The sequence below is a fragment of the Galleria mellonella genome, unplaced genomic scaffold (genome assembly GCF_026898425.1).
Source record: "Galleria mellonella isolate WM207_F2 unplaced genomic scaffold, CSIRO_AGI_GalMel_v1 utg855, whole genome shotgun sequence".
In the NCBI taxonomy this organism is placed as follows: domain Eukaryota; kingdom Metazoa; phylum Arthropoda; class Insecta; order Lepidoptera; family Pyralidae; genus Galleria; species Galleria mellonella.
This window is the reverse complement of record NW_026442164.1, coordinates 845393-870142: the sequence shown is the minus strand read 5'-3', so window position 1 is coordinate 870142 and position 24750 is coordinate 845393. Positions and strand designations below refer to the sequence as shown.

General features: G+C 38.3%; 3 protein-coding genes across 3 annotated transcripts; 1 reads left to right on the top strand and 2 right to left on the bottom strand.

Moving 5' to 3' along the window:
• Positions 1 to 1089: 1089 nt before the first annotated feature.
• LOC113518733 (serine/threonine-protein kinase 40-like) lies at positions 1090 to 12532 on the bottom strand. Its single transcript, XM_052902001.1, has 9 exons — positions 12444 to 12532; positions 11957 to 12314; positions 10143 to 10286; positions 8936 to 9169; positions 8054 to 8186; positions 6363 to 6543; positions 5214 to 5307; positions 4398 to 4595; positions 1090 to 3093 (listed from the first exon to the last, which is right to left on the bottom strand). Exons 2-9 carry the CDS (start codon positions 12281 to 12283, stop codon positions 2527 to 2529), a joined length of 1878 nt encoding a protein of 625 aa, XP_052757961.1. The 5' UTR covers positions 12284 to 12314; positions 12444 to 12532; the 3' UTR covers positions 1090 to 2526.
• A 2042-nt stretch (positions 12533 to 14574) lies between these two features.
• Positions 14575 to 18085, top strand: LOC113513163 (AFG3-like protein 2). The gene is made up of 2 exons (XM_026897145.3): positions 14575 to 16176; positions 16888 to 18085. Exons 1-2 carry the CDS (start codon positions 14721 to 14723, stop codon positions 17745 to 17747), a joined length of 2316 nt encoding a protein of 771 aa, XP_026752946.2. The 5' UTR covers positions 14575 to 14720; the 3' UTR covers positions 17748 to 18085.
• Positions 18086 to 19617: 1532 nt separating this feature from the next.
• LOC113517710 (transcription initiation factor TFIID subunit 3) lies at positions 19618 to 24170 on the bottom strand. The gene is made up of 2 exons (XM_052901998.1): positions 23961 to 24170; positions 19618 to 23806 (listed from the first exon to the last, which is right to left on the bottom strand). Exon 2 carries the CDS (start codon positions 23785 to 23787, stop codon positions 20359 to 20361), a length of 3429 nt encoding a protein of 1142 aa, XP_052757958.1. The 5' UTR covers positions 23788 to 23806; positions 23961 to 24170; the 3' UTR covers positions 19618 to 20358.
• Between the last annotated feature and the right edge of the window lie 580 nt (positions 24171 to 24750).

The following is a 24750-nucleotide window of genomic DNA, read 5'->3' as shown; positions in this document are numbered from 1 at the left end:
TTTGGATACCTTCTATTTAAATATGCACGAACCGGTACAGCAATAACCGGTAATGCGCAGGACAACCGTCATTTTGCAGCCAATACGATTCCTTCAGCTCGTCGGAAACCTCTTGTAATAAATTGGGGAGGACATTTTAAAGAAACTCCAAATAGCTTTGCCCTGTTAAATTCTCCGGTAATTCAAATGGGCCAATTATCATACCATTTAATATTTCGGTCCAATAATTTATTTTAAATTGGTAGCTGACTGACTGACTGACTTTTCTTTAAAATAAAGTTGTATATATATATATATACTTATAATAATTTAAGTAGCTTTCACTTAAATAAGAATTTAAATGGAGCTTTTGTCAGAGTAAGAAAAAAAAAATAAAGCACTTTAGTTTGAAAACAAAGAATACGATTCGTTATTTTAAAATGTATCGTACAATCATGGCAGTGTATATCGAATGACCGATACCTATGTACCTTTTGTACTAATTCAGTCGCAATTATGGTAGAAACGTCAATGGGTTGCATCTATTATCAATTCCACGTTACGTACTAACAAGGATCATTTTACCTTGACGTGTGGTCGCTTAACCCTTCTTTGCATGATTTTTTTTATTAGTGAAATAAATCAAGGTGATATAATTCATGTTCAAAACAATGGGCATTAAAAAGGTATCCAGACACGGTCAACTTAATGTGAACTTGTCCTTTTATACAATTTTTAGGCATTCAATGTTATGATGGAAATTTCCACCATTATGCAAAGAAGGATTAATAAAAAGTGTACACACACGAATTATCTACATTATAATTTCTACTTTAACACAATACGCTTAAAATATATTATCGTATGACAAATTTGTTAACGTTTCTAACGTGCACGATCATGCAGAAAACTGTTTATTGACAAAACTGTACACACCTCAAGTCACTAAGCTGAGGTAGTAAGATTATTAAGCAAAAAGCTTACAATTTATATATATATATATATATATATATATATATATATATATATATATATATATATATATATATATATATATATATATATATATATATATATATATATATATATATATATATATATATTTACAGGGGACAAACGAGCATGCCGCTCACTTGATGGTAAGTGACTACCGCCGCCCATGATCACTCACAACACCAGCGGCATTGCAGGTGTGCTGCCGGCCTTTTAAAAAGGAATATGCTCTTTTCTTGAAGGTTATGTTGTCGTATCGGTTCGGAAATACTGCTGCTGAAAGTTGATTCCAAAGAATGGTTGTACGTGGAAGAAAGTGCCTTTAAAGCGCACGGTGGAAGACCACCACTCGTTCAGATGATTGGGATGAAACTTTAGTTTGTGGCGGGTTGTACGGTGGTGAAAATCAGCAGCAGGTATCAATCCGAACAATTCCTCAGATCAATTGATCATAAAATAATTAACACAAGCACATTTTGCTCATAGGCTACAGTAAGTGTTCACCATCAGACTGGCTGTATGCTTTTTGCCATCTGCGTTGTAAAAAAAAGGGGTGAATTTAATCGCAGCAAATCACCTTGTCTTGTACTTTTGTCCCACTCATGTTTCTAACGCGAAACAGCTGTATTTATATGCTGTTTCGGTTTAAAGGGATATAGCAATGGGAATACGATGCCATAATACCATAATCCTCAAGAATAGGAGGGAAACCGTGGGCTTCTCAGTATATTCTGTGATTTCCACGCTGCTCTTCATGTCTATGGGCGACGAATATCACTTTTCAAAAAACAAAGTAGCATTAAAAATAAACACTGTTGAGCGATGATAATTGTAGATACATTAGATTGAAGGTCAACATCAACGACTGGTACATTAATACGAAATAAAAACAGATCGACCTGCGACCTCCTGTTCTCCTCATGCATGAAGTAGCGATAACGTATCTACCGAAATTCATTTGTCAATTTCTAGCCAAATAATTTGGGGCGAGATCAACAAACCGTTGACCGATGATACAATTCGTTGTAAAGGCAAATAGTCGTAAGTAATTCTCAATTAAATTTACATTGGCAGAATTCTAGTTTCGTTACATCTATACTTAAATATAAATTCGTGTAGCAACACTTGTAACTTTATATTAACAGAAATTAAGATGGCAAACATAGAGAAAATGTATTGTAAGTATCATACTGTCTTAGCTTTTTAAAATGGTTTTCCATGTGGAATGTTTTATTTAATAACTACAAAGGCAGTTAGTTGGACGAATAACCAAATACCTAAGAAGCTAAAATAAACTAAAGTCACAATGTCAAAACAGCGTAGATGCCAATTGGTTTAACCTTGATACTAACCTTGATATAAGAGCCGTTCAGTTAAAAAATAACCATCAAAATCGTTACACAATTAGCAAAGTCCTTGCCTGTGTAAATCAACTTTTTGAAGTTAAAATAAAAAAAGTTTTAAAATAAAAAAAAAGTATCACAAGCCATCGAAACGAGATAACTCGAATGTTACAAACACTTGTTGCTGCAGAAAAATCACAAATACACAATTTTAATCGTCCGTGGCGTCCGATGACGGTCTGGAGTTCGATTCCGGCTGCTGTCTAGCTTGCATTCTGGACAGGTCCATAACCGGCAATCGCACAGCGTAATCCATGTCCCATCTGTCATTGCCTCTCATCCTTTCCGACCAGGGTATCGGTCTGAAATCACTGGAACTACCCAAGTTCCCTTGTCCGTTCGATGTGGCCGTCACCACAGGATTGAGCCGAGGAATCCTCTGAGCTAACGCCCTCAATCTTGTGTTCTCCTGCCTCTCCTGTCGTTCAGGGACGAAGTTCTGCACTTCCCTGCGAGTCTGAGTCTCTGTACGGGGCTGGTTGGAAGCAAACATGTGCTGATACCTGGCAATCTCACAAGGAAGTAGCGGCCTCGCATCCCTGCCTATCCGTTGGACAGTGATCTGCCGTTGGTTCTGCTGGTTCGGTGATGAGATCGATGATGAATCGACGGTGTGTGTCGGGTGGATGATGATGCCGTTCTGTTGAACCCGGGTTGGTGATGGGAAGTTTAGAGCTAGGAAGTCTGGTAGTGGCACGCAGAATATGCCTAATTCTTCCTGTAAATAAATTATATAGGGAGAATAAATGTAATGTACGATGACACTTCATTAACATACCGTTATTGGGTCTCTAAAAGGAAGGTTACTCATCACCTTTTCCCCCTTTCTACTGTTTAAATTTTTTATCGCTTTTTTTTTATTCGAAATCTCAATAAGTAAAACTGCTCTCTACATAACACAAGCCCAGCAATGGGACAGTGTTGATATAATTTAAAATTATTTCACAAAAAAACTGCAAACCTGGCAAAGCCAGTCATTTTAATTCAAAAAAATTATTTAACTAAACTATTAAACCGATTTTGATGAAATTTCTACAGAACCAATCTGAAAGTATATCCTTTGAGGAAAAAAAAAGCCCGTTGAAAACTCAGTATTATTAGTATTATTCCAGGTTGTTTTCGGGCAAATCTCGAATAATTCACATTGAAAACACAATATTATATCAAATTAATCAACCGTGTCCCGTCCTAGCATACAATGAGCCCCCCCCCCCCCCCACTTACTTTCCGCGGGTGTCGTAAGAGGCAACTAAAGGAACTTAATGATAGATGGATGGACAGCAGCGTCCCACTTAAAACATCACTAAAAGCCTAACTGCGGTTGCCAACCCAAGCCAAGCCAAACGTAGCAACTACTGGCAAAACTCCCTTTATGGGGAAGGCTTATGTTCAGCAGTGGACAATTAAAGAGTAATACATACATATCTGTCACACCTGGGACCATTAGGATGACCAATGGGAGATCATTAGGGTAGGCAGAAACAATGGAACGCCAAATGCTTCGATTCAAACGAGCCTCTTTCGCTTCTTCCACATTCATCAATCTTTTCATAAACCCTCGCCGGTTACGGGTACTTTTAATTTGGCCCTTCTTCAGCACGTCGCCTATACGTCCGTCTAGAGCGGCCCCTACCGACATCTCCATTCATTCTTGCTCGATAAATCTCTTTCGTAATTCTTCTTTCATCCATCCTCTCCAAATGACTAAACCAACGCAACATTCCTTTTTCGATTTTTGTCACTGCATCGTCTTTCAGAGAGTAATATGATGATGTTATTTTTTTTTTTACAACACAGGGAGCAAACGGGCATGCGGCTCACCTGATGGTAAGTGACTACCGCCGCCCATGATCACCCACAACACCAGCGGCATTGCAGGTGTGCTGCCGGCCTTTTAATATATAAAATAAAACTAACTTCAATTCCGTGAAAATCACAGGACGCCATTTTTCACCTATGCCACAAGATTTTCTTAAACCCCACATTACGGTTTTTAAGCACATCAAAGCAAATCCTACTCACATTAGCACTAGGTGTCTCTCCCCCATTTTCAGGTATGGTGATGAAGGGTTTCCGGTCCACTTCAGTGGAGGACTGGTTGCCATCAGTCTTCTCTTTGGGCTCTTCATCCAGTGGGACGTCAGGGACCACCTGCAGATCTTCAGGTGGATTCGGTACTATCACATAACTGGCTATTATACTGGACAGTTGATCCAGGACCTGAATAAAAAGAGCATTTCTTAACTATTTACAAAAAAAGGCCATTTAAAAACACTTCTAAAAACAATCTTATATAATGTAACCACTAGCCAGAGGGAAAGTTTGTACAAAAGTCGATTGCTTGGGTACCCCTGTCCCATTCGTGTTTCAAACGTGAAGCAGTTGTGTTTGCATGGCTGTGTCTCGGTTTGAAGGGTGGGATATGACGTGAATTTACTGGGTACAGAGGAATAACACTTGAGTCCTCAGGAATGGCAACGCATGGGAGGTATCATGGGCGAAACAGTATACTCTGTTATGTCCATGGTACTGCTCATGTCTATAGGCGACGGTTACCACTTTTCATCAGGTAGGCCGATAGCTTGTTTGCCATTCTAAGTTGTATAAAAAAAAAAATAATAAAAAAGAAATGTAAATTTTTTTTTTCAAATATATAAATATATGAAAAAAATACAAAATATAGCAATTGAAGACTTTATCGTTTCGTAATGTGGACCTGCGAGTATATTTAAAAATAATCTAATATTTTGTCTATGTAGACTATATTTCTGTATCAAGACATCTCTTTTTGTTTAATAAAAAAATACAAATTATAAAAACTTAAATTTTGTTCATTACCTCGTCTGCTAGTAGTCTATGTTTCGGATCCTTCACCAACAACCTCTGTATGAGGAATACGGTATTGTCTGAAGCTTGCACTGAATTTCCATCCCTGAAATAAAAAAAGTAGTATTTCTTATTAATTACTAGTATTATATTATCTGTTCTTAGGTATATATTTATTTACTAAACTTTAATACACCTAGTTAGTATACACGACGACTTCACTTTAAAATAAATAATTATTAAAAAAAAACTAATCAACTACCAATAAGCTATATTGCACTACATATGCATTCTGTATTAATATTCTACATATCAGCCTTAACTGTCCACTGTTGGACATAAGTCTCCCCCTATGGAGAGGTTTTGCCCATAACTGCCATGCATGGCAAGCGGATTGGCAACCGCAGTTAGGCATTGGAGATATTTTAAGAGAGATACGCTGCTGGCTATGCCTCAACTATTACAAATATTTTTTTTTATACAACTTAGAATGGCAAACAAGCTGACGGCCCATCTGCTGGAAAGTGGTAACCGTCGCCTATAGACATGAGCAGTACTATGGACATAACAGAGTATACTGTTTCGCCCATGATACCCCCCATGTGTTGCCATTCCTGAGGACTCAGGTGGTATTCCTCTGTACCCTGTAAATTCATGATTATGTGTATTATTAGTGTTATTATCTATCTATACTTATAATAAATCTGTAGAGAGGTCAATTCTGTACATGAAATATATTTCCAAAATAACTATCAGCGGGTGATTAGTGATCGATACTGATGCCAAAAAAACAATCAGTAAAATTATCTGTCTGTCTGTCTGTATGTTCGTTATACAAACAAAAACTACTCGACGGATTTTAACGAAACTTGATACAATTATTCTTCATACTCCTGGGCAGGTTATAGTATACTTTTCATCACGCTACGATCAATAGGAGCAGAGCAGTAAAGGGAAATGTTGGGAAAACGGGAGAAGTTACTCTATTTTTAAGTTTCTGTCGCGTGTGCAGCCTTAATGGCCACTTTTTAAAATGTCAAAATGTCCACCCGTGCGAAGCTGGGACGGGACGCTAGTATGTAATATTATCAAATAAATGATTAAGCTATATATTACTATGGTTATGTTTAGGTTATGTTAAGTTGGGTGGGCTATACTGACGGCGGTATGTTGTAGTTGGCGGCCTGTATCCTGCTGAAGAGCTGCGCGAGGCTGGTGTCGCAGAAGGGGAACTGTCCGTACAGCATGGTGTAGAGCACGACGCCCAGCGCCCACATGTCGGACGGCTTGCCCAGGTACGGCTTGCACTGCAGCACGTCCGGCGAGATGTACGCCGGTGACCCTGCTCGAGTACAGCGGACATGTTGTTACAAACAGAGATGCTAACAAAATCCTGTCGCCCCATGGGTGGAAGGAATTTTTTAATGGGTGATAATGGAATGGTAAACCCACCGGCGGGGCACCAGTGAAGGATGATAAGTGAGGATGAAGCAGGTCAATTAGCCCTTGATAGATGAATACACCAGGAATTCAGCACGATGGTTTCCAGAGGGAACCACGTGGAAGTCGACCTAATAGGGCATATTGCTAACAATGGGGCTGTAAAACTCCATTGTTAACAATCCCTTTCCCCCCGGTTGGAAGGAATTGTTAGTCATGCGGATTACCAGTCCCATTGCTAGCAATATGACAATACCCTGTCAGGTCAACCTCCACGTGGTTCCCTCTGGATATCATCGTGCTGAATTCCTAGTGTATTCATCACGATAAGTTAACTGACCTGCCTTTTCATCCTCACCTATCATCCCTCACTGTTAATCCGCCAGCGTATACCATGAGCGCGGGCGAGGTTGCCATTCCATAATCATCCATTAAAAAAAATATCATGTCGCCAGGGAGCATCAGGAAGAGAGGGCTGTTAGTAATGGAATGCAGTGGGGCCCATTTTTTTCTTTTTTTATGCAACTTAGAATGGCAAGCAAGTTGACGGCCCACCTGATGGAAAGTGGTAACCGTCGCCTATAGACATGTACAGTACCATGGACATAACAGAGTATATAATAGTCTAACTGACCTGCTTTCATCCTCACCTATCATCCCTCCTCCTCCATCCTCCTCCTGGTGCCCCGCAGGCGTAAACCGTTGACGCGAGCGGGATTACCATTCCATTATCATCCATTAAAACAAAACATACTCCCTTTCACATTTTATTTTATTGTTAAGAATTATCACCAGGTGATACCTTATTTATTTATTTAACTCTTTATTGCACTAAAAACATAAAAATATAAAATAACGATTGAACAATTTAAATGAAATACAGTAACATAAATACAGATTGAAATATACACATAAAGGTACAAAAGGAGGTCTTATCGCTAGGGCAATCTCTTACAGACAACCTTTGGTTAAAGGAGAACAGATAGAAGTGGGTAGGTGGCGCAAGAGTGGATTAATAATTTTTACGTACATAAAATACAAAAACCTATGTGCTATACAAAAATATCAAATACATATTTTTTTTATGCAACTTAAAATGGCAAACATGCTGACGGCCCACCTGATGGAAAGTGTTAACCGTCGCATATAGGCATGAGCAGTACCATGGACATAACAGAGTATACTGTTTCGCCCATGATACCTCCCATGTGTTGCCATTCCTGAGGACTCAGGTGTTATTCCTCTGTACCCTGTAAATTCACGCCATATCCTACCCTTCAAATCGAAACAAAGCCATAGAAAAACACAACTGCTTCACGGTTGAAACACGAATGGGACAGAGGTACCTAAGCAAACGACTTTTGTACAGTCTCCCGCTGGTCTCATATAATTTATTGAACTATTTTGCTCACCTCTCTGATCCTTCAACAGGTCCCGATCGCTGCCGAGGTGTGTCCCGAGGCAAAAGTTGGTGATTATAACACGCCCCGTCCTTTGATTCAGTACTATATTGCCTAATTTTATATCTCTATGTACTATATTTCTCTGAAATTAAAATTGAATAGTCATCAGAATACATATCATCTTCATCATCATCATCAGGCCACCCCTTCCTTTCCCGTAGGTGTCGTAATAGGCGACTAAAGTATCTTAATGGTAGAGTCAGTAATTGAAACGTTTGGCAGGTGGGTTGGCATTTGCAGTTAAGCTTTTGGTGATGTTTTAAGTGGGTTGTTTTGCTGCCCATCCCTCAACCATAAAGATCTCTTAGTCGCTTCTTAAAACGCCCATGGGAAAGGAAAGGGTGGCCTATTCTATACCGAGACCAAACGGCAACACGGATAACACAGTCAATGTTACGAGGTAACAATTTTTTTTAATTCAAACCAAATTGAGAAGTTCTATTTTTTTGAAGTCAGTTTAAAATTAAATTTACAAGTGACCTTTAAGAGTAAGGAATGAAATGAAAAAGTATATTTTACAGCATAATATATATTGGTACATGCATTGTATATCATACTAATAACATGCTGGCTACGTGGCTTGGTACATGGTTTCAATTTTACCCCCATGCATTGCCATTTCTGAGGACTCAGGTGTTATTCCTCTGTACCCTATAAATTCATGCCCTTCAAACCGAAACACAGCCATGCAAACACAACTGCTTTACAGTTAAAACATGAATGGGACAGAGGTACCCAAGCAATCGACTTTTGTACAAAGTCTCCCTCTTGTAACTCTGGTAATTTAATGTTCCAAATACATAATAATATTATTATTATTACTATACATACCTTATGCAAATTAGCTACTACCCTAACAATGTCGTAAAATATCAATATGGCCTCTTTTTCTGGAACCTTCTTCACTTTGGTAACATATTGTTGCAGGTTGATGAGCTCGGAGCCTTTCTCGCTGAACTGGTGAGATGTGACGCAGTCCAAAACAAGGAACAACCTCTGTCTGACCCTGCCCGTGTAAATAAAACCAGGTCCGTTTGGATTTGGCACTTCTTCTAATGCATGGTCCTGAAAACAGTTTCGAAACATTAAGAACAAGTTATCTTTCGCATTTTTTTTAATGGCTGATTTTTTTTAATGGTAACCCTGCCTGCGCTATCGGTATAAGCTGACAGTGCAACAGTGAAAAATGATAAGTGAGAATGAAAGCAGATCAGTTAGCCTGTCCACAAATTCTATAACAATGGACCTGTCGGATTGCCTTTACTAACAATCCCTTTACCCCATCCTTTGTGGATTTTTTTTAATAAATGAAAATGGAATGGTATCCCCGCCCGCGCTATCGGTATACACCGACGAGGCACCAATGGAAGATGATAGGTGAGAATGAATGCAGGTCAATTGGCCCACCATGATGAATTCGACAAGTCCTTTGTGGATTATACTAGCGCTACATTAAACTGGCTTCAGTGGCAGATGAACTGCTTAGACTGGGCCACCTCCTCTTTTCCCATGGATGTCGTAAGAGGAGACTAAGGAAACTTAATGGTAGAGGAATAGGTAACAGCTCTTAAAACACCACTGTAGCTAACCTGACTAACTGTGGTTGCCAACCCACCTGCCAAGCATGGCAACCACTGGCAAAGCCCCCCTTATGGGGAAGGCCTATGTTTAGCAGTGGACAGTTAATGGTTAGTTAGCTAGTTAATGCTACGGCAATTAAAATAATGAATAAATAACAACACGCAAAAGATCTGTCTTTACATCAATGCAATAACATGGAACTTTCTAACCCGGTGTCTGTTCAGTTATATGAATGCCAATCTTCCAGTGACAGAAGACCAGTAATGCTGCATAGCATAAGGAAACACCTTATCACGGATCACCTTACAACAGGAGGATATTAGACTACTAACCAGGCAGTTTGATATAATCTAATTTAGTTTTTCTCTTGCAGTGTATTACAGTTTACTCTCTTAGATACCTCATTGGACAGCTAATAATAATGGATATTATTCGATGATAAATAAATAATTATTACCTTAAAAAGTCCATGGTGGTGTATAACACCATCTTGATCTGTCAATAAGGACAATAATGAGTATTCTGTGTGCAATAACATTTTACCCTGCCTGTCGTCCTGTGTTTCCGGCTGCCCTTCATTTCTTAAAGTTAATATTTTTACCTGAAACAAAAGACAAATTTGTTTATGTATATATATGTATGAAACCTTCTTATATAAGCAATTAATTATACTAAAGGTGGATCCAGTCCATGTTCTTGCAAAAAAAAAACATTATTATCACTACATAGTACAAAACAAAGTCGCTGTCGCTGTCTATCCGGCGCCTATGTATGCTTAGATCTTTAAAACTACACAATGGATTTTGATGCGGTGTTTTTTACTAGACAGAATGATTCAAGAGGAAGGTTTATATGTATAATACATGCATATTATAGTAGAGGAACACTGATAATTTTAGTGGTTTCTAATGTGATGTATTGTAATGTGAACCCTTATGAAGCTGGGGCAGGTCGCTAGTTATATATAAATATAAATAGAACTTGGTTCTAATTACGGTTACAGCGCCAATGAAAATTTTAAATTATCTTGTACATAATAATTTGAAAAGAGTAACCATTAAGTTTCTTGGTGGTTCTTCTTCGCAGATAACAACATTTATGAATTTACTCAATGTTCGGCAGACCCGATGTTCGATGTTATGAATTTACTAAGTACAAAGACGACCGAAATGGGCGAGGAAAGGGGTAACATGAGCGAAACAGTATATTCTGTTGTCCTTGATACAGCTCATGTCTGTAGATGACAGTTACTATTTTTCATCAGGTGGCCGTCAGCTTGTTTGCCATTCTAAGTTGGATAAAAAATATCCCAAACCCAACAATCACAAAAAAAATTAAGATTTAAAAAAGCTTGTAAACAAGTATATTGAAGATAAATTATTTTTAATCTATATGATAGATAGATAGATAGATATATCGTTTATTTGTTTGTCACTAATCACACACAACATGTACATAAGAATAGATAATACATAATACAACATAAAATTTATAAAATTGTGTTATTATGTGTGATCTGTAGCAATACAAATTACTTTGTATTTAATATGTTTAGTAAAAATATAACTTGCAACTTGTCAAGATACATACAGTCAGTATTGATGTTGTTAAATGTATTGTTGAAGAACTGTCTTGTGCATCTAATAAATAAATATAAATGTGAAAGCGAGTTTGTTTGTTCAGAAAAGAATAGAAGAGAAGACTAAGAGTTTCCACTTGGTGACACAACTGATCATCATTAAAAGTACACGCATAGAACTTATTTAGGGCAGAGAAAGACATAAGCTACTTTTTATACCTATCCATCAATATATTCGAAATCACGGACAATTATCGTAAAATATTAAATACCAAATTAAAAGAGGCAAAAGAATAATATCTCGTTAGTTCTTATTTGCTCTTTCTCCACCAAATGGTAAAATAATTATAGACTGCATGATATACTCAATAATCATCTTATATAAACTAATTAACCATTTCCCATAGCTTTACCAGTGGAAATCCTATGTGTTAGTTACTAAATTTTGAAATATAGCCTATTTGATTATCAAATTTTATTCAAATCTGATAAACAGTTAAAGCATATTGTATTATATTGTAAAATCTTTATTGTACATATTTTATATTGGATACAGATATAAAGATTTAATTACTGAGTAATTTTCATAATTGAGTAACAGCATTCAAACATCATTTCAAACTTTCACATTTACAATGTTAGTGAGATTATTGAACTGTGTTTATAACTCAGCTGATTAGATAAAAGCATACCTGATAAAAGTCATCTGTTCTCTCCTTACGCGCTAGACACTGGACTATACTCTTCACGGGACTGGGCCCTAACTTGGGGCCCAGTAAGTAAGGGCCTGCCTTACGTACGTACTTATCCGGGACTGGAGTACCAGCGAGAGGGACATCACTCCTGTTATATGTCACTTGAGATTTCTTTGGAGTTAACTTCTTCGAATTCTTTAAAACACCACTGGACGTGGAACTAGCGTACGCTGACACTCTAGCGATCTTGGGGCTCGGTTGCAAGAGCAAAGGTCGTGTCCTCTTTCCGTGATTTGTACTGCTTTCTGGCCTTTGCTGATCCATAGCAAATTTAACAGATGAACTTGGATCACTCCTGTCAATTATATATAAGTATTAAGAGATGTAACAATACAACGTTTATTAGAAACCGAATTGATGTAAAATCTAATTTGATTTACTAAACTAAATAATAGTTTCTTATAATTTTTTCCTATTTATTTACCTTAGAGCAAAAATGTCTGATTGTCGTTCAGAAACACACTTTGTAATAATTTTATATTTAATTTATTTTGATGATACTTATATTTGTTTTTACATTTTATTATCATTCTCCTTATTAACAATAATAAATTAAGTATAATGCAACTACAATTATAGTTCATTTTCCTATCTAATATTTTACCGAAGTGCTGAGTGTCGATTATATATGTTTACTTCTGAACGAAATATTATTAATAATTAAAAAAGCCATCAATACACATGTAGGTAATTATTTAATAGCGGCTAATCTACCTAATAATAAAATTGTAGGGTTCAAATATATACTAATTTCTTTCACCAAAACTTAGTAGAACTATGAATTCTGTATATATGGATGAGAACAGAAAGATTTTTTACAATATATATAATTTAATGCAATCCATTATATTAAAAAAAAATGCAGATTAAATCAGGCAGTAAACATTTACCTACACCTCTGGTAAATGTTTAAAATGTAAGCTTATGGTACTAATAGTAAAGGACATAAACGAATGTAGGTGCCTATAAAAGAAGTTTTAAATCCAATCTACTTATAACACTTTCCTGTGAATGGTTTCTTTACACTTACTATGGACACCTGCAACACAAGGGGCATCACGTGCGCGTTGCTGAAAAAACCCTGAAGAAATCCTAATATACCCTTCTTTATTCTTATTCTTATCGTAGGCTCTAGGAAAAACCTCCACAAGGAGCTAATTCCACAGTCAGAACGTTCGCGGGAGAAAATTTCTCTGAAACTGCACTGTCCGGGGGGAAAGGGATTATTAACGATAGGGTCTAAAGGCCCTATTATTAGCAATGTTACCTATCGTCGACCTCCACGTGGTTTCCCTGGAGACCATTATGGTTACTTCTCATGGAATTTTTCACGATAGGCTAACTAATCTGCTTTCATCCTCATCTATTATGTCTCACTGGCACATTTCATCACCCATTTAAAAAAAAATGCATAGTACGTGACTATATAGGTTCAAGCGTGTGAAGATTAATTCCCTGTCGATGTCCAGTGGTGCGATGGTAAAAGGTGGCTACAGGTATAATTTCCAATAACTCCTTAGAACAACCCATTATACAAGCGGTAGAATACACAAAAAGAGACAAACCCTCGTCTTAAAGGCTCTATACCGTCTGTGAACTTGGGATCGTTGACAATTCTTATTGCCCGTATTTGAAATAAATAACTTTGGTGAGAAATAAATAAGAAAAAAATTGATTTATCTTTTAGTAGTCTAGTCATATTACTGAAAAATAAAGAAAATGGTGTTAAAATATTTTAAGTGTCGCAAAACCAATTTTCATACGCATTACGCATGTTGTCTAAGATTGTTAATCAGACAGCGGTATTGACTGCATATCATGCATATGTTAAATCCTTACTAAAGTATGGTGTCATATTTTGGGGTAATTCGACATATAGAGATATAGTCTTCAAGACTCAGGAAAGGTGTATAAGATGTATGTGCGATTTGAAAAGAAGTGATACATGTACGACTTCATTCAAAAAACTGAATATCGTGACTTTTCCAAGCCTTTATATTCTTGGAACAATGTTGTTTGTGAAAAAGAATAAATTTTTATTTGAAAAGTTAAAAAGTGACCGTAATACCGATAAAATTCGCGTTCAGGCTTCAGCACGTCACAGCATTATTTGATAAAAGTTTTTTTCGGTATAGTCTCTAAAATATATAATAAATTCCCGAAAGCATTTAAGTAAATAGACAGCATGAATGCAGGAAATATGCATTCGCATATTTATAAAAAAGCAAAAGAATATTTGACAGCCGTATGTTACTATACGTTACATAACTATTACATTGATAAATATTAGACATACAATTTAATTATTTTTATTGACATTTTTTACATCTTATTATTATTATTGACATTGTTTTTATTGTTATAAGTTATTGTTACTTTAATTTTATATTGTACACGCCGATATGGTAGAATGTGGAATAATGGACATGTAATTATTATTTTCATCTAATATATGTACCCATATTCATGCAATAAATGATTTGAATTTAAATTTGAAAAAAAAAGAGTTATGTAAAAGATAGTAATGAAGATTTTTGATCGTAACTGTCAAATCATTTTGACAGATTTGACTTGACATAACTTTTCTAACCATGTTTTGTCATGATATTTCTTGATGATTTTTGTGATTTAATTCCCATTACAGTTGTGCAATATTGATAAAAATATTAATTACTGTAAATAGATAATATATTTGAGCAGCATGTGGAAAGGTCTCAGATTAACACATTCACAATTATCAAAGATACATTTCAATGGCCACAAGCTTCAGCCTGTCGGTGTTGCTGCTTTAGATTCCGTATTAAATCAGTGTTATGAGTTATGTAAAAAGCCGCCAAAAGGTTTCGAGAAATATTTCCAGCCAGGAACTGGTCAGAAACAACCGAAAACCCCAGATAAAGATGGAACGCCGCCACCATCGAAAAGCACGCCTCCGTCGCCGAAACCTAGCTCGTCCCAGGACAAATGGAATATGAATATATTTTCAAGTGGTCCAGGGAGCGGTAGAGGTGGTGGCCGAGGCGGATATGACGGACAGGACAGGGAAAAATGGATGATGTTTGGCGCTATGGGAGTAATGACTTTACTTGCTTCGTTTGCTTATTTCGAGCTTCGATACAGAGAAATCAGCTGGCGAGATTTTGTGAATTTATATTTAAATAAGGGTACTGTAGAGAAATTGGAAGTGATAAACAAAAAGTGGGTGCGTGTAAAGCTACAACCAGGGTCAGCACTTGAAGGCAAAATTATTTGGTTTGCGATTGGTAGTGTGGATTCCTTTGAGAGAAATTTAGAGAATGCACAAATAGAAATGAGTATAGACCCACCAAATTTTATTCCTGTTATCTATAAAACTGAAGTTGAAGCGTCTAGTTTGACTGGTATGCTTCCGACATTACTTATTATAGGATTTTTAATTTATATGATGAGAAGATCAGCTGATATGATGGGGAGGGGAGGTCGGAAAGGTGGTGGCCTTTTTGGTGGAGTTATGGAGTCAACTGCTAAGCTTATAAATCCTTCTGACATTGGTGTTAAATTCCAAGATGTTGCTGGTTGTGAGGAAGCCAAAATTGAAATTATGGAGTTTGTCAACTTCTTGAAAAATCCACAGCAGTATATTGATCTTGGTGCAAAGATTCCAAAGGGTGCATTGCTCACTGGCCCACCTGGCACTGGTAAGACACTGCTGGCTAAAGCAACATCAGGAGAAGCGAATGTCCCATTTATTACAGTGTCTGGTTCAGAGTTTTTAGAAATGTTTGTAGGTGTTGGCCCCTCCAGAGTTCGAGACATGTTCTCAATGGCACGAAAGCATGCTCCATGCATTCTTTTCATTGATGAAATTGATGCTGTGGGCAGGAAAAGAGGTGGTCGTAGTCTCGGTGGGCATTCAGAGCAGGAGAATACTTTAAATCAGCTTTTAGTAGAAATGGATGGATTTAATACTACTACAAATGTTGTAGTACTGGCTGCTACAAATAGAGTAGATATACTTGATAAAGCTCTCCTGCGACCTGGAAGGTTTGACAGACAAATCTTTGTGTCTGCTCCTGATATTAAGGGTAGAGCATCAATATTCAAGGTCCACTTAGCACCATTGAAAACAACTTTGAATAAAGAGAACTTGGCACGTAAAATGGCTGCTTTAACACCAGGTAAATATAATAACATTAGTAAAGATTTATATAATAAATATTTTGTATTTTTTTTTATTTAAAGTAAGATCAAAAAAATTGTATAGAATTATAGGTAGGCTATATTTTTACATTAAAAAAAATCCAGAAATGAAAATCATTGTATATTCTTTTATTCCATAAAAAAAAAATGAATTTGTGTTTGTTTATCTTTTAGTCTGAAGTACTTTACTATCTACTATATCTCACTACTATCTAAAACTAATACCTTTTATTTTTTTAATGGATGATAACAGAATGGTAACCTTGCCTGTACTATCAGTGTACACTGGTGGAGCACCAGTGAGGGATGATAAGTGAAGTTGAAGATGGTCAATAAGTCCATTTTGACAAATACAACGATGAATCAATCATGACTGTTTCTAGGGCGAACTGTGAGGAGGTCGACCTGATAGGGTATATTACTAGTAATGGGGTTGCTAACCCTATTACTAACAATCCCTTTTCTATTCAGAATAATACCTTAGACCATAACAGACACAACACTCTGTGTTGCCACTCTTATGCATTGAATATTCTGTATTGGCCTTACAAGCCCAATGAGGATTGAAGAATATTCTGCTACTTTCATAATGTTTATACATGACATTATTAGTTATTAATGGTATAGAAGTAATCTATTAATAACACAATATTGGCAACATTATTATATTTTTTGTTTTTTTTTTCCAGGATTCACTGGTGCAGATATTGCAAATGTATGCAATGAGGCTGCTTTGATTGCTGCTAGAGAACTCGCAAATGATATCACAATGAAAAACTTTGAGCAAGCCATTGAAAGAGTAGTTGCTGGCATGGAGAAAAAATCAAATGTCCTACAACCAGACGAGAGAAAGATTGTCGCTTATCACGAAGCTGGGCATGCTGTTGCTGGTTGGTTCTTGCAACATGCAGATCCTTTGCTAAAGGTCTCCATCATTCCTAGAGGGAAAGGTCTTGGTTATGCCCAATACTTACCCAAGGAACAGTATCTTTACAGTAAAGAACAATTATTTGATAGAATGTGCATGACTCTTGGAGGTAGAGTGAGTGAAGAAATATTCTTTGGCAGAATAACAACAGGTGCCCAAGATGATTTGAAGAAGATCACACAAAGTGCATACGCTCAAATTGTCCATTATGGTATGAATCCAAAAGTCGGTAATGTGTCATTTGAAATGCCACAACCTGGAGAGATGGTCATTGATAAGCCATACTCAGAGAAGACCGCCGAATTGATAGATTCCGAAGTTAGAGATTTAATCTCTAACGCGCATAAACACACAACAGATTTGTTGACAAAACATAAAGAGAATATAATTAAAGTTGCGGAACGCTTATTGAAGCAGGAAATTCTAAGCAGGGACGACATGATAGAATTGTTAGGACCCAGACCTTTCCCAGAGAAGAGTACTTACGAAGAGTTCGTTGAAGGTACTGGCTCTCTTGAAGAGGACACTACCTTACCTGAAGGACTCAAGGATTGGAATAAAGAGAAACCCACTGCTCCAGCTGATGGCACTCCCTCGGGTGCTAGTGCCACTAAAAATTAAGTCATGTAGATTATTGTTTTTGTAGACAGTTATATGTGAAATAAATATTTTAATTACCTTTAAGATCTAAAGGAATTTTTGTTTGTTTGTACTGTGTGTGTAATTATTTTCTATTATCGTGAAAAGTGATACAAGGCAAGCCAGTATTACAACAGGTGGCAGCCGATCTAACAACAAATTTATCTTCCGTTAAATATAACGTTCTAAAATGGCATTTTATTTGTTAACAAAAGGCTGTTTGTATTTCTCTTTGAGTATTTATGTATTTGTAGGTATGTAATATAGCCGGCTTCTATGTTACATAATATATGCTTTTAAATAAATAAATTCCTCATGTTTTCCATGGCTTTAATCGTGTACATATCTCCCAAAAATTAAATATTCAAGACTAGTCTGCCTGTGTAAAGAATCGCATTTAGGGAGTGAAAGATAACCGATTGATGATCCGAGCAAATGGAGCAATATAATGACTTGTGTTTAGAAGGTAGGGTACATAAATTTCATAGGACCCAGTCGCTTTCCTTACATTGCGATCTTTTCTGCAGTGCCATTTTTTATCTCTATATAGTTTCGTTAAACTTGTCAATTTTAAATTTCAAACATGACTTCCATTTTTGTTATGTAACTTAGAATGCCAAACAAGCTGACGGCCCACCTGATGGAAAGTGGTAACCGTCACCTATAGACATAAACAGTGCCATAAACATAACATATACTGTTTCGCCCATGATACCCCCATGCGTTGCTATTCCTTAGGACTCAGGTATTTTTTTAATGAATGATAATGGAATGGTAGCCTCGCCTGCGGTATCCGCATACGCTGGTGGGGCATCAGTGATAAATGATAGGTGAGGATGAAAGCAGGTCAGTTAGCCCATCATGACAAATCCACAAGAATTAACCACGATGGTTTCCAGGGGGAACCGCGTGGAGATCAATCTGATAGGGTATATTGCCGGCAATGGGGCTGTTAGACCCCATTAACAATCCCTTCCCCCTAGGACTCGTGTATTATTCCTCTAAACCCTGTAAACTCACTGCCATATCCCATTCTTCAAACCGAAACACAGCCATGCAAATAACTAGTTCACGGTAGAAACACGAATGGGACAGAGGTGCTCAAACAAACGACTTATGTAGAGTGTCCCTCTGGTAAAATAATAATAATTTGTGGTAGGTATTTATAATTTTAGATCATTTATAAATTTGAAGTACATGATCGAGCAACACACCAGTGGGTAAGGAAATTAATGTCATTTTGACAAAAACCTATATGTGTAACTAAGATTATTTAGGATTGGCTTCTTAAAAAGGCGTATATGTACCTGATCTTAGAGATGTCTTTACAAAGCATCGCTTGCATACTGAGAGGACCATGTGTATAGATTACAATTCGTCCACTCTTTTATAGAACTTAGAATTGCAAACAAGCTTACGACCAACTTGTTGCAAAGTGATAATCGTCGCCTACGAACATGAACAGTACCGTAAACGTCACTAATTAACAACAGGATAGGCGCATTGCTCTGCTTGAGAGGCGAGTGGAGTTCAATTCTCGGCTAGGCCAATTTAAGCATTGAGAACTTTTATTAGCTCAGATATGGATGTTTAGGTCATCTCTTATAACATTGTGATATCTTTAATTAAAATGTAAAAAAAAGCTCTCAAAAGGGTAGGGCATAGGTGTGGTTACAAATTGCCACTGGGTAAAAAATGATGGTAATCTGACAATATATTAATATTAAAATGTAACTCATGATCTGGAGCCAAAGCATAGGTAAAACTACTAGCCAGGCCAATATTCATATTAAGGATAACTCATCACCAATATTTAACTTACATTAATGAGGAACAAAATAATGGACCACAATTTCGAGTACCAATATATTTAATTGGCCACTGGCTGAAATTAAAAATTTACATTGCCTCCATCCACGCATCGATGTTCTAGATCTAGGGTGCACACATCCCCGTCAAGTTTTAGTCGATGGATAGACTTTGTATCGCAATAGCTCGATATGATATATGCAATTTTATATATATATACGGACATGCAAGGTGAGGGGTTGTGCCAACCCTGTACATAAAATGAAGGAACAACCTCAACAAAAAAAAGAAAAACAGGGTTATATTAAAATTATAATATGAAAATATTCAAATATCAGCTGAAAATATATCCAGCCGTTCTTTCTGTTTATTTAAATATTCACTACAATTAACTTTTTACATCACCAAATATCTTAAGTAAATTCAGTTTTTGTACAATATAAAAAGAATCTTATAATATTATCATCTATGCACGCGAGTTGTGTATAACACGCTCGCAACTTGATCGAACCGCGCCAACGAATTAAGACGAATCATAACAAAAAAATATCTAAAATTATGGTAATTATTACAAGTACCTACACTATATTTATGTTCAACATTTTATGTCAATATTTAATTATTATCTATACTTAAGCCTAGCCTACGATATAACATTATAAATGATGAAACATTTTCTCATGATATCATTCAACAATTAATCCATTAACAACTCTCACGCCGCCCGCCCGACTCGGCGAGCGGGAACATAAAAACGAATCTCAGCAACAACGAAAGGTCCGTATCAATGACAGTCTCTGGCCGCGCCCTTGTCGGCCTTGGGCTTGCGGCCGCGGCGCCGCGCCGCCGGCACGCCGGCCAGCAGCAGCGCGGCGCGCTTGGCCACGCACGCCGAGCAGAACCAGTCCTCGCTGGCGCCCGGCTCCTCCGTGATGCCCACGCACACCCAGTGGTACCAGCCGTCGCAGCCGTCGCAGCCGATCATCGGCGAGCCGTTGTCGGGTCGCCCGCACGCCGGGCACACCCAGATCTTGGTCCCGTGCTCGTCCACGTAGTACGGCGTCGGCAGCTGGCCGGGCGGCGCGGCGGCGGCCGGCGGCGGCGGCGGCGCGCCGTCGTCGGACAGCGAGCCGAGGTCGTCGTCGAAGTGCTCGACGGCGCCCTTCTTGGAGAGCGGCTTGAAGAGGATGCGCTTGTACTTGGCGGCGGGCGCGAGGCGCGGCGGCGACGCGGCGGCGGGCGGCGGCGACGCGGCGCGGCGCGGCGGCCGCGTCACCAGCGCCGCGATCTGCGCCAGCTCGGGCGACGCGCCGCGCCGCGCCGGGCTCGTCGGCGGCGGCAGCGGCGCCGGCGGCGGCAGCGGCGAGTTCGAGTTGGAGCGCGACGAGCTCAGCTTCAGCGTGAGCTTCGGCACGAGCCCGTCGGCCGGCTTCTCTCTCTTCTTCTCCTTTTTCTCCTTCTTGATTTTGTCCTTTAGCTCGTGCTTCTCCTCCTTGTCCTTTCTCTTTTCCCCCTTGTCCTTGTTTTTATCCTTCTTGTCCTTCTTCTTTTTTATCTTCGTGCCGTCCTTGTCCTTCTTCTCCTTCTTGTGGGATTTGTCCTTTTTCTTTTCTGTGTTCTCCGTTTCCCTTTCGTGGGATACTTCAGGGAGAGGTTCCTTGGCGGGTCGAGAGGCCGGTTCGGGTTCAGGCAGTAGAGCAGGGGCGACTGGTGCGGCGGGGATGGCGGCGGTGGCGGCGGTGGCGGGGGCGGCGGGCGGCGCGGCGGGCTCGGGCGGCGGCGAGCGGGCCCGCGGGGGCTCCCTCGGCGGCTCGTGCCTGGCCGGCTCGACTTTTGGAGGATTTAGTTCTATCGTGATATCTGGCTGTACAGGTGGCATTTTGAATAAACTCGACTTGTGGTCCTTGTGGGACTTGGATTTATGTTTCTGTAAAATGTTTGGAATGGTTGGAGATTTGTGCTTGTCGTGCCTGTCTTTCTCGCGTGCTGCGAGAGGCGTCTTGTTCAACCCTCTGTCATCGTCGTTATCGACCGGTATCACCTCTAAGCTAGGGCGACGGAGCATCGACGGTATTTTCATCGATGGCGATCTCGACGAGTGAGGGAAGTTGCCCATTGACATGAGCGGATTAGGTAAACCTGTACCTAGACTGGAAGGCAAGAAGCCAGCTCCCGGAATTATACCCGGCCCGCCGACTCCTAAACCTGCGAATGGATTTGAGAGTAGATTCGATGGTCCTAGTCCTCGTAGAGCAGGATTGTTCGCTAGGCCAGCAAGGAAATCTGTTCCGGGGATTAAGCCAGGATTCGGTATTAAACCTGGACCTGGCATTAACCCTCTTCCCGGTATGTTGGGAAAATATGGAAACCCGGGAGGCAGCGGCATTTTTGAATCACCTTTCGCTCTCGATTTTGGTGGCTTTGGGTGACTCATTTTCAAAACTTGTTTATCCATTTGTTCCAAGATTTGCTGTTGTTGCTTTTTCAATAATTTTGCTTCCAATTTTGCTACTTTATCTTTCTTCTCTTTATGTTTCTTTTCTTTTTTTACTTTTGGACCTGTTAGATTTTTAGAAAATGGTGCTTGTAAAGATTTGTTAATGGATAAACTGGGACAAAGTTCATGTTGAGGTGGTCTACTTTGTGTTAATGGTGTGGGAAAATCCATAGAATCGTCATCAATACTTATAACTTCATTACTTCTTATGTCAACTACAGACAAATTTACAGCACTATTATCATTATTATTAACAATTGGATCTTCAGGTTTTATTCTAATATTTTCATGTGATCTACTATTGCTAACTGCATTTTCATGTACAGAATTCTGTAACCTTGAGATCATGGAATCAGACTGTGATTTTTCTGCAACAACCTCTGGAGTAGTCTTATCCTCTTTAGATTTGTTCGATATTCTTTTAAATATATTAATCTTTGATCTATCTGGTTGAGAAGCTAACTTTTCTTCTTCATATACTTCTTTTTTGATTTCTAAGTCAGGTATGAAAGAATTTGTTTGTTTATTTACAGGTATAGAATTAGATACAAGTGGTGATTTTGATATTGGTATTTTCCTTGGTACAGGAATTGCTTCTTCTCCAGGGAGATAGCTTCTGGGTACGACCGATGGTGGATCTATAGGTTCTTGCTTTATAACTGGTCTAATAAGTTCAGGGGCTACAGGTGTTGGTGGAGGTGGCATGACACTTGGTGGCACTGCAGGTGGTACCAACGGCCTCGGCGCTAGCATTGCAACATGATTATGAAGTGTTGGATGAACTTCCTTGCTTTTCATAGGATGTCCTGGTGGATACTTATTCAATTTACTATCTTTTGATTTACTACTATCACTTTTATGACTTTTATCTTTCCTTTTACTTTTCATTATTTTACCATTCAATAACTTATTCTTTTTAGATTTCTTATCACTTTTGTCTACTATTGGTACTTTCATAGGATTAGACTGATGAGAATTTGGTTTATGCTTATCATAATGTTTCTCAGATACAATTGTAGGTGGCCGGGCTTCTGGTAGTTTTCCTTCCCGAGCTGGTGAAAGGAAACCTGACATTGTCATCATCACACTGCTAATTTCTCTAGTCCTCTCCTCCTCTTCCAATCGAAACCTTGGCCTTTTATTGTTTGGTAATGACACAGGATCGATCGGCCTCTTAAATATGTCTTTAGGTTTTTCTGGACTATCTGTAACTGATATCTCTGGACTCGTGCATGTTGGATTTGTTCCATTATTATCAATGCCATTTTGATGTATTTCAATAGTCCCTGCAACAACTGGCGTGTCCCGTTCCTTTTCTGGGTACATAGGAGGCAAATGTTCATGGACATGCATAGGTCTTGTAACAACCTCATGGCTGCCAGGTTTGAGGAAATTTAAATTTGATTCCTTGGGTTTTGGAAACCTTTCAACATTGACAGGTGGTGCTACAGAGGGCACACAGCGCGTATACTCTGCTAACTCTGGCAATTGCACGTGTAAATCACGAAATACTAATCCTAAGTCATGTAAATTTGGTTCAGTCCTATTAAATTGTTCAGCGTATCGGCTAGCTTGCGTGCCAAGTGATTGAATGTACTTCTCTAACACATGAACCAGTATGTCCAGCGGAGTAGAGTTTATCCCGTTCCATCCTATAGTTTGGCATATTTGCGCAACATTCCTTCGAAGTATCTCGCGGGCGTACGCCTCTGACATTATTACACCAACAAGTTATCTGGAACAAACGTATAAGTCACATTTATTACAACAAACTAAATAAATACAGCTCGGAATCTATTTGAAAATAACATTTACCACACTGACAGTAACACAGTATTATATTTATAGCGATAGTACAGTTAAAACAGCAGTTCTTATGATTTTCATACCTGCAAGTGTCCAATGGCACAGAGACGTGAATGCGAACAGGTGGAAACTCCAAGTTTGGAACACACATGTATGCTTTGCTATAGTCTTCAAGACTCACTGGTAATTTATATAAACACAAAAATCAGTTTCTATGTAAAATAATGAAGTGTTTACGTAAAAACTTGTCAGCATTCTAAAAACACAGTAACCCGTGCGCCATGATTGCATTTTGGTTTGTCAATGTACAATGTTGCCAGATTATAAAAAAAATAATGGCGGTTTCATAAAGTGCATTCACTAATAAGAAATCAAATTGATAATCGAAATAAAAATATTTTTTAGATAAATTATTTTTAATCCAAAGGTACTATGAATTTCTTTATACATTGTATTATTATAACATGAATAATAAGAAGTGCTGAGTGTTTTCTCTTCATTTATTAGTTGTTCCTGTGTTTTATGAATTATGAGTAAAATTTGAATGTGCCGAAATGACATCTTTCTTGTGACAGCTGTCAACTCAATACAATTCTTCGGGGGGAAAAAGATTGTTAGTAATGGAGACTGAGAATCCCATTGCTAACAATATACCCAACCAGGTCGACCTCCTCGCGGTTCTCCCTGGAAACTATCATAGTTAATTCCTGATGAATTCATCATGATGGGCTAACTGGCCTGTTTTTATTATCATCTATCACCCTTCACTGGTGTTCCGCCAGCGTATCCCGTTAGCGCAGGCGGGGCTACCATACCATTTACACCCATCAATAAAAAAAAATACAATTCTTCAAAAGAATTAAAATTTATATA

What these genes read in the sequence shown, in the direction of transcription:
- LOC113518733 (XM_052902001.1), bottom strand. Translation starts at nt 12,283, where the DNA reads ATGGATCAGCAAAGGCCAGAAAGCAGTACAAATCACGGAAAGAGGACA. An exon ending in TAGTAGCTAATTTGCATAAG is followed by an intron (nt 8,187 to 8,935) that starts GTATGTATAGTA and finishes TTTTAATTTCAG; the next exon opens with AGAAATATAGTACATAGAGA. An exon ending in GCCAACTACAACATACCGCC is followed by an intron (nt 5,308 to 6,362) that starts GTCAGTATAGCC and finishes TTTTTATTTCAG; the next exon opens with GGATGGAAATTCAGTGCAAG.
- LOC113513163 (XM_026897145.3), top strand. Translation starts at nt 14,721, where the DNA reads ATGTGGAAAGGTCTCAGATTAACACATTCACAATTATCAAAGATACAT. An exon ending in AATGGCTGCTTTAACACCAG is followed by an intron (nt 16,177 to 16,887) that starts GTAAATATAATA and finishes TTTTTTTTCCAG; the next exon opens with GATTCACTGGTGCAGATATT.
- LOC113517710 (XM_052901998.1), bottom strand. Translation starts at nt 23,787, where the DNA reads ATGTCAGAGGCGTACGCCCGCGAGATACTTCGAAGGAATGTTGCGCAA.